Raw genomic sequence first — 16642 nt, 5'->3', positions numbered from 1 at the left:
AAATAACAAAATAGTTCATAACGTCGCATTGACAATCTGTCACGGGCATACTTCTAAAGTTCTTTCACCTTTCAGTTCAGTTGACACTCAATTTTCAATATGTGAGGTTCATTCCTTCATACCTATACCATTCATACCCATAACTTTTTGGTGGCTCACGCATGCATGCTATTGTAAGTATGGCCTCTGTTAATTCTTAACCTTAGTCAACTTTTATAACATTATCTATTATTAATTAGGTTATACTTACTATTTTAGGGCTTACCACTGATGATGGATTACCTATTAATCCGAAAACGTTTTGTTTTGTTTTGTGAAAGGATCTTGTATTTTTTTTTATTCTCTTAGGCTCGATGCACACTCGCGTGTTTTTAAGTTGCGTGCACGCTGCGGGCGCTTGACTTGTTTTCAAGCCAAGTTTACCGTCAATACACATTTGAGCAGTTTCTCGGCGTCAATACACGCCAGAAATAAACAGCTCTGTATCTACATTGAAATCCATCGCGCGGTCAACGTGTACTCACTGCCCACATAACAATGATGTTCGCATCATGTTCAAAGCATATACTACTAACATTCGTCGGAGTATATTCTTTTTAGTATATGCGTAGTACAAGCATAGCATGTACCTTAAAAAACATTCTTAATTTCGTGTTCTTTGCATATACTTCAAAGAATGTTCTCGTACCGAATATACTGAGCACATCCGTGTACGTAGTATCTCGGAATACTCATAAAAGTTTATTCTTATTATATATCTTTATCGGATATTCTTAACACATACTTATAAGTACATTCTTAACACATTCTTATAAGTAGATACTTTTAAAATATCTGAAAAATAATATGTATGTATAGGAATTAGAATATTAGCCTTATAAATTATCAACTTCGCTATTTTTTAGAATAATTAATAAAATTTATGTAGGTATGTAGGTAGTATTGGACGAATTTCATTTCAAAATTGTTGTATGGTAAAAAAGTTTAAACATTAATTGTATTAACGTGTATTATTAAAAATTCGTTTTCATAATTGGAATGACTTTACCATTTCGGTATTTTTACATCGTTGGAATTTGAATTTAGGTATATTCAATTCAATATGGGCCATTCCAGCACCAAAACGTGCCAAAACCCACAACCTGCTTTGGTGTTGGCAACCGTCGAGTAAGCTTTTTCCGTCAACTTACCTTAAAAATTCCCACTTTTAAAAAAATTCCCTCCTGTTTACAAAATCTGAGAAGATATGTTTAATTATTTTTAAATATTTTGATTTTTTTTAATGTTTTACAATTTGGACAGGAGCAAAAATTCCCTTTTGAGTTAACTTTTTCCTTTTATCACCTTTTATGTTGAAAATTCTCCCAAAAAAAGGAAAATTTCCCTCCATTTGGCAACACTAACCACCGATGCACCGATGTTGTTCGATACCAAACTGCAAACGGCCACACAGCCAGTCTTTTCCTACCTGAATAAGGGATAGGAAACAAAAGTAAAATATGAAAACGAATACAGGCATTATTTGTATCTGTATGTATGCAGTGTTAAGGATGAAGACGAATGATAAAGTACTAGGACTAAAGAACATACATAATCTCTTTATTTTGTTTGTGGTGCTTCAAAATATAATCTATTTTGGTAACTCAATATTACTTAAATAGTAGGTAATATCTAGGTAAGTATATATAAGTATATAAATTTTAGTTACTTATACATAGTTTAGTTTAGCTAAATATTATATACAAATAAATAATAAATATTGTAATAATTTATATAAATAACTAAAATTTATAAATATGTACTTACTTTTTAAGTAATATTGTAGAATGTAGGTACTAACTACATTTTCATATGCAATTAGAATATGTAAATATAATAGGTATTTGGTAGAACCAGTAGAACCTAAGATGAGATTAGGTGATGCTGAAAACATACTTCTGAGCAATATAGCACTTGATAGCACTTTCTTAGAATATTCTTAAAAATATATTCTTCCCATACAAAGATGTGCGGTATTCTAGTACGTTCTAAGTATATAAATAGAAGGTTTATAGCACTTTAGAATATTCTTGGAATATTCTAAAAATTTCGTGCTTGGTATAAACTAAAAAGATGTGCGGTAGTACGTCTTAAGTATATAAATAGAAGGTTTATAGCATTTCCTTGGAATGTTATAAAAAGTATATTCTTGGTATATACTGAAAAGACGTGCAGTAGTACATTCTAAGTATATACATAGAACGTTTAAGTACTGTAATGTAGTATATACTCAGTATCTTCTCTGCACATTCGCAATGTAATTGCGCATATTTTCAGCATATACTTTTTCTGAAAAGTATGTTCTATGAATCTTCTAAGAACATGAAATTGTTATGTGGGTGATTGCCTAGAACAGACTGCCAAGTCGCTGACTTATTTGCAAGCCGCGTGCACGTGGCGGCGTAACAGAAACTAGCGTGCTCTCTCTCCACACGGCTTGCAACTCACTTGCACGTTGCGGCTCGGCTTGAGTGAGCAGCGCGTAGTTTGTATTCTTCCTCTGTCTCTTTTACCTTCCATAATCAACTGTAGCAGTCTGTCTCTTGATCGTTCTTGATATGTCCAAAATATTCAAGTCTTGCTCTTTTTAATACGTAGTTTAAATTACTTTCGTTATTTTTATTAACTCTGTCTATCTACGATATACTCGTACAAAGCCACTCTAACTAAAAAAAAACAAAAAAAGTGTCTTTCAGAGCTTAGTGCTGAATATTTACCCTATATTTATGGAGCAGAAGTATAACCGATAGCAACAACAATACTAAATAAACAGTTAAATTGGACTTTATGAGAAGATGTCTATACCAATTAACAGAGAGAGTAGAATAATAACAAAGTAAATATAGAATAAAATTGAAGTAGAACGCTTAATTACAAAAAGGTTGAAAAACAGAGCCATGCGGTGGTACGGATATAATACAAAATCTACAAGAAATGCCAGAGCACAGGTAGCAGAAACGAATATTGGACTGGGATCTACCGAGAAGAAGAAGGAGAGGATGACCTGCAATGAGATGCACAACGTAGGTAGAATAGAAATATGGTTTATTGTCATTGAAAATTGTGCAATTTTAAGGGCAAAGCTTGCAAAGAGTCAAAAAATAAGAAAATCAATTACAATTTATTGAAATTACATGAATCGTCAATATTACAAAATTATCACAGAACGGCAGTTCTCGTCAGTGGCGCACAATACCCCTACATGCGACACTATATATACACGAAATTTTCGATTTTCTAAATCTAATTGAATTGAAAATCGGACCAAATCCCATCTTAAAGTTTAGGAAAAGACTCGCCCATCCATTTTGGTCCCAAACATGGACATTTACCCAAAAAGGGTAAAATGTTTATGGATATGTATGTATGTATGTATGTATGTATGTATGTATGTGTGTGGAAAAGTTACACCGATCTGAATTTTTTTCTGTGTTTCAAGGGGAGGTCAGGGCCGATTCAGAACCGGCGTAGTTTGTGAATTTTGACCACCCATAAGTCAGCTATAGGGCTTGGTAGATACAAAATGGCATATTTTTTGGGCCTATATATCTTAGATTCAAGGAGAGACAGGAAAACCGCAAATACACCAAATCAATAGCGTTGAGTTAAGCTTTCAAATTGTGCCTAAGCGGTTAGGAGAAGACATACACACGGCTCAGTATAGCCAAAAAACTGAAAAACAAAACTTTGAAAATTTTGGTTTTTTGACAATTATTCAAAATTTCAACCTACGAATTACGCCAATAACTGACCATTTGTAAAAGGACTCTAGACGCGTATAACGGTGTATACCTCATATCTGGAAAAATCCGAATTTTTAAGTTATAGCCTTCATAAATATGATCAAATCTATTTCTTATGGGGAAAACGGTTTTTCAAGTTCAATAATTCCTGTATTAACTTGTCAATACGTTTCAAACTCATGTTTAATGATTAAAATCGGTTAAGCCCTTCAGAAGTTATTGAGCTCCAAAAGTATAATCCATTTATCCATTATCGCCGAAATGGTTTATGTAGTTGTAGTGGTTACGACGCTAAGACTAATTGTGCAATCTGAGTTCATTTTGCCGGCCATAATTATTAGGATGGTTGGGATATGAACTCTGATTGTCTTACCACAAGTCTGGTGTCAAAACTACTAGATCAGTGGTACTCAATAGGTCGATCGCGATCGACCGGTCGATCGCCAAAGTTTTTGAAGTCGATCGAGATTCACTGAAAAAAATACAAATGGGAAAAGACGGGGACTTTGCTGACTCACCACACTTGCTGACTCTTTTGTCAACAAATTGAAATTATTGATTGACCAAAGGAAGAGAAAGGAGTTAAACAACATTTCATTGTTGAAATAGGGTAACCGCTCATTTGAATTATGTTTATTATGAGATGGAGCTGCAAGTAGTTCGTAGCGACTTTGAAAGAAGCTTCGCTAATTTTTAAAAACTGACAGATATTTTAACATGCATGTCTAATCCATTTTCTTGTGAAGACGTGGAAAAAATTGCCACTGAAATATCAGTTACTTTTAATATGGAGATCATTTCCGTCCAAAATGAGGTACTGAAAATAAAAGTCCAGAGCGACCGATACGAAATTTTGGTCTTTCATATCCCCTGACAAATATCGCTCTTTGAGGCAAGTAGCTCTTCAACTCATAGCATTCCTTTTATCAGCGTACTTGTGTGAGAGTCTGCAGTTTCCCAAATGAAATTGGTAAAATTAAAGTGTCGTAATCGGCTAACTGACGAACATGTCTCATCATGCTTGCTTTTGGCAATTACTTACCATCATATATGAAAAACTTGTGGATGATATGGAGTAGTCCACGGCCCATCTGTTTTGAGATGGACGTTGAGAGATGACTCGTTTTGCAAACATTGCGTGAAAATGACTTCAATAATAATATTTGAGTTATCCTCCCACTCAAAATGGTCCGGAAGATTGTTTAAATAATCAAAATGTCAAAATATGAAGAAAAAATTCGATTTTTTATTGGTTTTTTGATTATAACTTTAAAACTATTCATTTCTGAGAGAAGTTGTACTGATATAAAAGTTGCGCAATTAAATTTCCTACAAAACAAAATAGGTTAAAAATTTAAAAAATAGTCACCCTTGTTGCAAAATAGCAATAATTGCGAAAAAACTATACAAAAATAAGTATTGGCATTTTACGTTTTTCAACCATTTACGCTACACTTAGGACCTTCATATTTTACCCAGAAAAGCTTTATGATATAGTTAAACAACACTGTTAATTTCATTAAGATCGATTTAATATATTTTGCAAAATAAATTTTGCAATCCAGCTTTCGCAAAAAAATTCATTTTTTTTTTAATGTTACAGGACTGAAAATAAAGCAGATAGCAAGTTGAATTTTTTTTTGCTTACAGAAGTGTACTGTACCCATTCGCAATTTGCAAAATTAAAATCCATTAATTACCAGGGCGTCAGGATATTTTTTAAATAAACATTAATTTTTGGTGCTACGCGCAGGACAGCGGTGTTCGATTCACACAAGTTGATTTCCACCAAAATATCTTCCAATCTTTATCTAATATATTATTTTCTTACTCTATATTTTGTTGTATTTTAATATTTTAATTCCACAAAAATCAAACTAATTTATTATTGTTTGTGAAATATTGTTTAAACAATTGCATATCTGTAAAAATAATAAAAAAATTCGAATTTTTACTTCATTTTTTGAAATTTTGATTATTTAAACAATGTTCCAGACCTTTTTGAGAGGGAAGGTAACTCAAATATTATTATTTGAGTTATTTTCAAGCAATTTCTGCAAAAAAATTTGAGTCACCTCTCAACGTCCAAATGTACTAATATTTTTACAGATGCGCCCTGGTCTACAGTGCCATGCATCAACATCCAAATAAAATTAAGATGAACAACATTGCTGTAATTACAACTCTATGTAGTTACAACTTTTTATCAAATAGAAATGTGCAATAAAGAATTTTATTTTCAAAATTGCTTTTTTTCCTAGCAGTCGATTGCTAGACGCTTGCAGTTTATGTGGTAGATCCCTCGCAGTACAAGTCTGAGCACCACTGTACTAGATCATTTGGGAGAGAATGCGACAAAGGCGACCAATTATAACGCTTAACGTGTAATCGAGAAGCATTACATTCAACTTCATACATTTAATTTATAAAAAACTTTGAAAAACTCCTGATACAAGAATAAAAAACCGCTAAACGCCGTAAAAATGAGTGGCGCATACAATATTCAGCTACAAAAGAGCTGATATGAATATTACATGGCGCGAAAATGTATTTTGATTTTGATGGAAAATAAAATTCTAGTTTTATTTTGAAAGATTTTCTCCATAATATTTGCTAAATTTAAAGTAAAACGCGCCACAAAAGAGCCTCAAAATGCAAACTGTATCAAAGCTACTGTTTTGTGGCGCGTTTTACTTCAAATTTAGCAAATATTATGGAAAAAATCTTTCAAAATAAAACTAGAATTTTATTTTCCATCAATTTTTTTTTTTTTTTGTAAGCATTTATTAACAATCAGAATTACATATTCTATAAGCTAATTTGATAACAAGTACAATAACATATATCAATGTATTATTGTACACTAAAATGGCGTTATGAGGTACATCACCCAGCGGTTTCACCTCAGTTTCAGCGAAGATCTATGGGCCATAATCTTCGCAATCTTCTGTTGTTTAGTGGCTGCAGTAATGGTAATATTAATTGGTTGGGGTGGTCTTCCAATTTCTCGTGATGTCTGTTGGCTCTTTCTTGAATTACTGTGCTGACTAATGGGATGTTTAGGTCTGTATGAAGGGTTTGGTTGGAAATGTACCACGGGGCATTTGCGATGGTGCGTAGAATTTTTGATTGAGTTCTTTGGATAATTTTTGTGTTTGATTTGCTGGCACAACTCCATAGTTCTATACCGTACGTCCATATAGGTTTGATGACTGTTTTGTAAATCAGCAGTTTGTTCTCAATTGAGAGTCGAGATTTTCTACCTATAAGCCAATTAATTTCTTTCACTCTCAACTCAATTTGTTTCTTCTTCTTAAAATGTGTTGTTTCTAGTTTAATTTAGAATCAAGATGAAGCCCCCTCCATCAAAATGAAAATACATTATATCAGCTCTTTTGTAGCTGGAATATTGTATGCGCCACTCATTTTCACGGCGTTTAGCGGTTTTTTATTCTTGTAAAATATACCTAATGATATAAAACAAAAACAATACATTGCAAAATTGCAAATTGCATAATACAACCTTACGAACTAATAAGTTTAAGCTGCTGCATATGACGGAATGGGACGTTTCATCGCCGCCGGTTCATCGCCGCCGTTTCGATGACGCCGTTTCATCGCCAGTCCATTTCATCGCCGTCCGTTTCATCGCCAGTTAGTCAGTTGATTTTGTATTAAGTTCAAAACTTTTGACAATTAAAAAGATAAAAAAATATTATTATTTACTGTTCTACTTCCCCTAAATTTTGTACAGAAATTTTAGATTCTTTTCGAATTTAAGAAACAGTTTCTCTTGGTTGGAAATGTTGACCGTGAAATTTAAAAGACTATCATTATAATATATTTCATATTATAAAAGTTTAAAAGTCTATTAAAAGATTAAGTATGGCACAGTGGTGTAGTGGAGCCGGAGCGGTCCGGAGCGTCGCTCCGGCACAGCTTTTGAAGGGGGAGCGGCGCTCCGGCTACGATTTTTTCAATCGAATTTTTTATATAGGACAAAAATAGATCTGAAATTGTTTTATTTAGAAAATATTGTTTTGTCCTTTACTAAGTAATTTTTACACGTTAGTTATCGTGGTTAATCAGTTAAGGCATACGCAGCTACGATTAGGTAGTTCGTAATTGTAAGCGCAAAAGTTGAGCGAGCGACTGGCAGACGGGATAGTTGATGGATAGACATGATAGACATCTCAGCGGTCCGCGCCCAGCACTACCGTGTCCGTGTCACCACAACCCTCCCCCCACCACGGAAGGAGGAATAGCCACAACAATATTGAAATATTGTGTCCTTCTTATCTCTCGCCTCTCCCCCTCGATTTCTCTCTAGCTCACTCGACGCTCCGATCACCCGCGCCCCGCCCGAGGAGCGGTAGCGGAGCGAGCTGGCCCTGTACACTGTAGACTGGAGCGATACACACGGCAGTGAGAGCGGCAACAGACTGAGTCGCCGGAGTCGCTTCCTCCGGAGTCGCTAACATCTCAGAGTTTTCTACTAAACTTGGCCTTTATGTTTGACATTCTTGCTGAATTGGCTTTGTTATCAGAGAGCTTAGAGAATAGAAACACTTCTATTGTGTATGCAGACAAACTGATAAACAGATCCGTAAGATATTTAGAGCACTTAAAGGAGAAGCCAGGCACGAAAGTTCTGGAAGCACAAATCGCCATAAAAGAAGGAAATTTTGCATCAGTTGTGTTAAAAACTAATCCAAAAATTGTATCGTTCAATGGACAGCAACTTATTTCTAGTGTTATAAATAACCTAAAGCAAAGAATGTTTGTCACCACATTTGATGGGGAAGCCCAATATGAAGATCTTATAAACTCTTTTAAAGTATTAGAACCTGAGTATTGGCCAACCTGCATTCCACCAAGTTTTGGTCAAACTCAAGTAGAGCAACTGTGCAAGAGATTTAAATTGAACGTCAACAAAGCTGTCTCTGCCTACAGAGACTATTTGGACAACAGCCGACAAGTGCCTGATGGATTGCAAGAACTGTTAAACTGCACTAAAATAATACCTTGCAGCTCAGCTGATTGTGAACGGGGTTTCAGTTGTATGAACAATATGGTTACACCATCAAGAAACGCTTTGACTGTTGCTCATGTATCATCATTGATGTTCATAAAAATCCAAGGTCCACCTCTCCAAGAATGGCAGCCTGAGACGTACGTCACTAAATGGCTGAGGAGCCACCGGTCTGCAGACGATTCCAGGACAAGTGTTGCAGAAAACCCAAAAAAGAACGCAAAGAAGGATGCATTTTGGCACTTACTTTGAGTATGTATGTTATAATTAATCTGATGTATTTATTATATGTATTTTGTTAAATACACAAGTTATTTGTACTGTATGTAGTTTTTTCAAATAATTCTTAATTTTTTTGGCACAGATTATAATGTTTGTGTGTGTTAAATAATAAAAAATATATATACTAATGTAACTTGTGGGTGTATTTTTTCACAATAATAAATTAATACTACTGAAAATGAAAACTTAGTCATTTACAATATTTGCCTAACTTACACCAGTGTTTTTTAATTTTTGTCAGCAAGGCTTCCAACTTAAATTATAGAGTTTTTAAGGTAGATTATTATGGTTTGATACCTTAAAAACAGTTTTTAAGGTATCAAACTGTAATAATCTACCTTAAGAAAGTCTTACCATATTTTAAAGTTAAAATTATTCTTTGGAGGAGAATGTGTAGGAGGCCCTACTGTAACTACTATCACTCTAAAAGATCATTAATTAGTTTAATTATTAAACTTTTCAAAACATTTGCCAAAGGGCCTTAAAACTCACGATTTGGGTAGTAGGCTAATTTTCAAAAATTTTCCGGTAGAGGTATAGCTCCGGCACAGCTAATTTTACCACTACACCACTGGTATGGCAACGGGAATGGTCATTTCCTAGAATTCATAATTAATACTAAAAATAAATAATAAATGTAACTGTCGAAAATTCGGAAACATATCAGATAGCGATTAACTGACTGGCGATGAATCGGTCGGCGATGAATGGGCCGGCGATGAATCGGCCGGCGATGAACTGGCGGCATCGAAACGGCGGCGATGAACTGGCGGCGATGAAACGTCCTAGACCCGCATATGATACCCAAATATAGATCAAAATACTTTAGTTAGGTAAGTACATGTACATAAAGGTACTGTAATTTCTTAGTTACTCATTAAGAATCGTTTCTACTAAACAATATGGTTTTTTTTTAGATAGATAGGTTTTTGTCATTTTATGGAACTTTGAGAAATATGTTGCAGATTTAAGTTGTAAAGGGAGAACTAAGTGGATGGGGTCGATAAATAAACATCAAAAGTTGAATTTCTGGTGGAAGAGTTAGTCATGATTAGATCTTGTTGGAAAGATATGTAGGTGTTTATGAATCAAGCAAACAGTATCTAAAATATGTAAAGAGGGAAGTGTTAAAATTCCGTCATCTTTGAAGTAGCTTCTGCAATGTGTTATTTTTCTGATGTTAAACAGATACCTTATTGCTCTTTTTTGTAATTTAAAAACGGATCAGAAACAGCTGTACCAGAACTTCAAAAGGGTTGACCATTTTTGCTGTCTAAAAAAAAAGTACTAAGAAATTTTACAGACCCAACGGTACCGATATGGCCGTTATTAAGAAGCAAGGGTTGAAGAGCTCCTTTATAAGATAATTCTACTGTTTATTCACATTAAAATAGAGTAAATTAGAGTCTGACCAGGTTTTTATTGTAAGTAGATCAGAAGTTACAGTTGCATGAAGAGTTGCAATATGTGAGTTGCTCCAAGTGATACTAGTATCATCAGCAAAAAGAAAAAAATCCATCGGTTTTTAAAGTAGTGATGTCATTTATAAATATTACTAAAGTAGAGAACCCAATACTGAATCTTGTGGTACCCTTCATACAATGTTTTGGAGAGTAGAGGCAGTATAATTTGCTGTAACTTTTTGTTTAAGCCCATAACAAACATATTATCCAAGAAAGATTGGAAGAAGTTCAAAATACCTCGAATTCCGTAGAAATTTATTTTATTAAAATGTCGTGATTTACACAATCAAAAGCTTTGGCATAGTCACAAAAATAGCGGCAGTGTAAAGATTACTGTTTAAATATATCATTAAAACATTTTCGTTGTAGTTATCGTTCATTGATTTATTGAATGTTTTTTCGGTTTACGCAAAACACGTTGTTTTGTGCCATATTACAAAAGCGTCACCGTGTATAACTTAAAAAGTTATTTTTAAATTCACATTGACGGTGACCAAGAAATGTCAAGATCATGATATAATACAGTGTGGTTTAGCTACAGTGATAAAAAAATAAATAATAAAACTTTCAATGAAGTAAAAACTTCTAATGTATGATGGTATATATTTATTTATTATAAAATTTAAATTATCCAAAAGGATTAAAAATTTGGCAAAACGTTTTCGGCCCTATCAGACCATCATCAGTAAAAACATCTCAGTATTTAAAACTAGCGACATATCAAGGTTCCATCATTACATGTTAAAAATATTCAGTTTTAACGTTTACTTATCTTAAATCCAACAATTAAAACTCAAGATATTGTAAAATTAGTGCACAAATCAAATTGCAAATTGCAAAATAATTATTTTTCGAAGCTTTATCGATCGTAACACGGCTTTGTAGTAAGTACTTTATCGTACTTTATAGTAAGTACTTTACGTGAGTTACTTTATCTTCATTTGTTTTAAAGTTATACCCGTTTGAAGTTATAATTTTCTTAAAAAGATTGTACATTAATTTGTTTATAAGGGTTTCAAGCAAATTTGAGCTATAATGATTTATACTTCAATTAACAATCATGATAGAAGAACTCAAAAGGAACATTTTGTGCTTACGAAAATGTTCGTAAGTTTATGTTTGGCCAAGATATCGATATTTTGGCTACGAATTTCGTCACTTACTTGACTGTGAGCCGGTCTTGGGCCTCTTAGCGCGCCATTAAAATATCGACATCTTGGCCAAAAATAAACTTACGAACATTTTCATAAGCTGAAATTGTTCCTTTTGAGTTCTTCTGTCATTATTGTTATTTAAAGTATATATAAGCGTTTATAGCTCAAATTTGCTTGAAACCCTTATAAACAAATTAATGTACAATTTTCTTTAAGAAAATTATAACTTCAAACGGTTATAACATTAAAAGAAATGAAGATAAAATAATTTAACAAACTTTGTTGGGAAGCATATTAATTATTATTTAAAATGAGACCTTCTACTAAGCGTCTACTAAGAGTAAGGCTCATTTGCATGCGTAGAAGTCGAGCTACGATCGATAAAGCTTCCAAAAATACTTATTCTGCAATTTTCATTGTGCACTAATTTTACAATATCTTGAGTTCTAATTGTTGGATTTAAGTTTAATAAACGTTTTTTTCTTCGATTTTTATTAAGGAACAAATTTTATTTGAAACATATTTTTTATCTCTTTTAGTTTATGAGCCAGAGCCTTGTAAACAATTAAATTGTTTATAACAATTTTTTGACCACTCGGATCGAAATCTACCCTCGAAATTCGTAACCAGCAGCCAAAAATCCGTAAGAAGCCATTGAGTTTGTCCATCAGAATTGAAAAGGACACGGTGACCCCTCTGGCGCCTAGACTATTACATATTATGGTATTATTGTCAACATATTTTTCATTTTAAAGGAGGTTACTTATCATACCATCAGTACACGCAGGACTTAGTATATCAGTATAGAAATATAATCATTTAGGGATTATTGAACTCAATCAGGATTGATCTACTGTCTTTAACTATTGCTTTGATATTTAAAGTACAATTAACAAGTAGTAACAATGTAGCCTTTATTAACTACTGTATTGTTTTTGCTATCATATCAAGAATATACTACATCGAAGCAAACAACATACCAAAATAAATAAAGCTTATAAATGATTTTCAATTACGAATCATGCACCAGTTTGCCAATCAGACTAATTTAAAACATAATTTAAGTCACTTAAGCTAAATGATTTGTTAATCACTGGCGAACTTATGATTCTTGTTGCTTGTTATCGCCTTGTTGATATTTTTATTTACTTTGGTTTTATTAGTATTTTAGTAACAAGACAAGAGTAATTAGTCACCGTTAAAATTGTTTTAAATACCTTCAGTTTCAACTTACAGCTCTGAGCAATATTCAGTTTTTATACAGGTGATAAAAGAAGCGAAACGGTTTAATATTTCGTGAAATAAACATTGATTCAAAAAACTAAAGAATACGTCTTCAAAATTTCGCAAAAATCTATCGAATAACCCCAAATACGACCCCAGCCGCACCCCCTAGCCCTAGATCGAGATGGGGAGCAACTTTGAAATCTTAAATGAGAACCCCCTTTTTTATTGCAGATTTGGATTCCATCTAAAAAAAAATAAGAAACCAGTGGCGGCTGGTCAGGGTCGGCAGCTTCGGCTGTGCAGACCCACACATTTATGGACACATTATAGATTTTTTTAAATATTTAATTTAATCAGAGTTGATGATATTCGTTTCTGTGAAATAAAAAAAATATCTGTGAGATAATACAGACTAAATTTTATTCAATGTTTTTAAAAGAATTCGATCGATCCCATACGTTAAGTGATCCCTGTGCGCTGTGCGTAAGAAACTTTTCAAAAATGATCCTATAGCCATGCACCCGATTGCGATTGTATGTTTTCGGCAAGCCGTCCCCATATTGAAGATTTGCTTGTAATAAGAAGCTATGGAATAATAGCCGATAAGCAACCAATTATACATTTTCCGTATTTACTTGAATGGCAAGTACGGCAAAAACCAATCTGCCGAGCGGTGATCTGCAAACGGTAGCAAGGCACGTACTTAGCAACGTACCTTGCTATCGCGCCCGGGATAAAATAATGAAATAGGTAAGTAGGTAGTTTTACGTCGTTTAATGATTGATAATTATTGATACTGTAATTTTTTTAAGTTGTTAGGAATTACCCTTTAGGTGACAGGATGAATCGGAAGATTCGTTACATCAAGTTAATTATAGAGAGCAAATAAAATTGTTTAACAAATTTTCGAATTTACTTTCTGACTCGAAGACATTTAGCGGCGTAGACGAAAGACGTTAAGTAGACGTAGACGTAGACGTTAAGTAGACGAAACTACTGATAAAGGTAACATGTCATTCACAAGTATTATATCAATTGTTCTTCGATACGCGTTACGTTTAATATTTATGAGAGGTTTTTAGGTTTTCAGACGTGAGTAGAAGCCATAAGACAGAATATATTTTTGGTGTTTTAAAGAACATATTAAAATTTTTTGATATCAAAAATAAATTGGTAAGGCAAATTTATGACGGCGCTGCCTTGATGTCCGGTGAATTGTATGGTCTCCAGGTAAAAGTTAAAACTATTGCACCAGGCAAAACTATTATTTACTCACTGTTATAAGTCACTGACCTCTTTGACGATTCAAAATTTAAAAGTTACGCCAAAGAATTTTCAAAATATCTATTAGACAAGTTCATTAAAAATTCTCCATCATTCTTTAATCAAATAAAATAAGAAAATGGATTAACAGGTTTATATGCTGATCCAAATATTTTCGGAAGGTGGGATAAGTTACAAAATATGTATAATTTTATATACTGCAATTTATTAGGTACAATATAAACTGTTCCCTAAATTAATAAATTATTGTGCTCAAATGTGTGTAAATTCTGCCTCAAATGAACGAATTTTCTCTTGTCTCCAAAGAGTCAAAACGTATTGTCGAAACACCATGAAACAAGAGAGAATGGCAAACTTGTCTCAAATTTCAAATGTCAATAGAAAAAAACTTCTAAAATCTCTCCAAAGCAATAATAAATTTTACAAAAAACAAAAAAAAACAAAAAAATTAAAAACCAAAAATCTCCTATGAAATTGAAGCCTGTTAATTAGATGGCATACCTATCTGATGAGACAAAACCTTGCCTACCCTGTCCCTAAAGCCACGAGCCGCCACTGTAAGAAACTGTCATTAGGAACATTTTTTTCGAATTGTTGATAGAGGGCGCTATAATCGGAAAAACGATTTATCATTATCTTCTTCTTGTAGTGTCTATTCATTTCGAATGGTGGCGACCATCATGGCAAACTGTAGTTTGCGCACTGCTGTTCTGAAAAGATTTGTGGTTGTCGTTTTGAACCACGTACGTAGATTTTTCAAGCAGGAAATCCTTTGCCTTCCTGGTCCCGGTTTTACTTCTACTTTTCCCTGTAAAATTAGTTGCAGCAGTCCATATCTCTCGCTTTTCCTTATGATGTTACCGAGGTATTCGATTTTGGTTATATTCGAAGTATTGTAGCGTCTATCCACTTCGGATGTTGGCGACCATCATGGTAATATGTACTTTGTACACTGCTGCTCTGAAAAGATTTGTGGTTGTGGTAAATGTGGAAAGATTATATACAGCTGACCTGCCGAGATCCCTGGTCTGCCTAGATCCTTATCTTGTGCGATAGTTAAAGGCCTCTATTTCGGAAACAAGCAACATTTTACTTTTTGGCAGGTTTTGTTCAAATGTCATAGTTTGAAACACAGAATCTTCAGTTTTTAGTATATGTAGAATTCTTAATGGGACACCCTATTAACAAGTATTTATAAATTTTAAATAATAAAAAGGTGATTTACATTGTTTGAATATGCAGACATATTTAGTCATTTTTTAAAAATAAGTTATGAATCAACAAAGATAAGGAAATTTTTTCAGAAGTAATAGTTGCTTTGTATTTAAATTTAGCCATGCCATATTCATCACATACCTGCAAAAACTTAAATTAATATTACATTTTGATTATCTTTAACTTCCTTCTTGACTATCTCAACAATTCAAGAACACTGTGTGAAAATATTTTGAATGAGTATAGACTGTATCTACTGTATTTACAAATTAATGGTCTAGACAGATTTAGAAACGAGCTAGTCTACTCGAAGCTCTAAGTCATAAATTTGCAGTTATAAATAGGGAAACTTTTCTTCCTAAGAGAAGTAAGAGGAGAGTAAAATTCTCCGCATATCTAGATAAAATGGAACTATTTTTCTTTAATCCTCAAATACACCATCGCTGGATATAGTCCAAGCTGTGGGTGAAAAATATGTAGGTCGATTTCAGGATATAATTCAGGAATTTTTGAAACCTATCAGCTGTTGTAAAAGACGATGTCAGGAATAACTTCTACTAAAATGTAACCAAAAATTTTAGGAGCTTTTTTATTTATGACGTTTTTCATTTGTTAAATTTGCAATTTTTAAAGATTTTTAGTTTTTTAACTTAGGATATATTCAATTTAGAGAAAAACTTATAAATAGAAAGTTGTAGTAAATTTAAAAATCTACAATTTGAGCGATGGCAAGTTTAATTTCGTTAATTTGTTGCTGCAAAACAGCCTGCGAAAAGTCCAAAATGACCGTTTTTTGCAATTACGTTATTTATTGTAAATTTTTTTTATTTATTACATATTATTTATTATTTATTATAAAAGAATTGTTAAGCCCGACTGGTGAACTTGTTGCTTAGATATTATAAATTGTTTATCCCGAGAGGTCAAATGTAGAAAGCTATAAATTTTTGAAAAAAAAATCGTAGAGGGTTAATCCTAGATCCACTCTCCTTCTAAAAATTTATATTTTCATATTCTGATGTAAACGAATGTGTAAAACATTTCTCAACCTTTTATTTCGGTTACCAAATTGGTTACTCAACCAATTTGAAAGTAAGAGGGCAAATTTCGTTATAAACATTTAGAACTGAAGCGGCCCCTATATACATCCGATGATTTTCTAACTTACAGATTATTGTTTCCGAAGACAAAACGAAGATTTAA

General features: G+C 33.2%; 2 protein-coding genes across 2 annotated transcripts in view; one reads left to right on the top strand and one right to left on the bottom strand.

The window, feature by feature from the left end:
• Window positions 1-16642, bottom strand: part of LOC114332268 (sodium- and chloride-dependent GABA transporter 1-like) — a 230178-nt gene that overhangs the window by 189898 nt on the left and 23638 nt on the right. The gene's annotated exons all lie outside the window — the stretch shown is intronic.
• On the top strand, window positions 8293-9066 carry LOC126883614 (E3 SUMO-protein ligase KIAA1586-like). Its single transcript, XM_050649267.1, has one exon. It carries the CDS (start codon window positions 8293-8295, stop codon window positions 9064-9066), a length of 774 nt encoding a protein of 257 aa, XP_050505224.1.

This window comes from Diabrotica virgifera, chromosome 4 (assembly GCF_917563875.1).
Source record: "Diabrotica virgifera virgifera chromosome 4, PGI_DIABVI_V3a".
Classification (NCBI taxonomy): domain Eukaryota; kingdom Metazoa; phylum Arthropoda; class Insecta; order Coleoptera; family Chrysomelidae; genus Diabrotica; species Diabrotica virgifera.
The sequence above is the reverse complement of the archived record's forward strand: the minus strand, read 5'-3'. Positions and strand labels throughout refer to the sequence as shown.

What these genes read in the sequence shown, in the direction of transcription:
- LOC126883614 (XM_050649267.1), top strand. Translation starts at nt 8,293, where the DNA reads ATGTTTGACATTCTTGCTGAATTGGCTTTGTTATCAGAGAGCTTAGAG.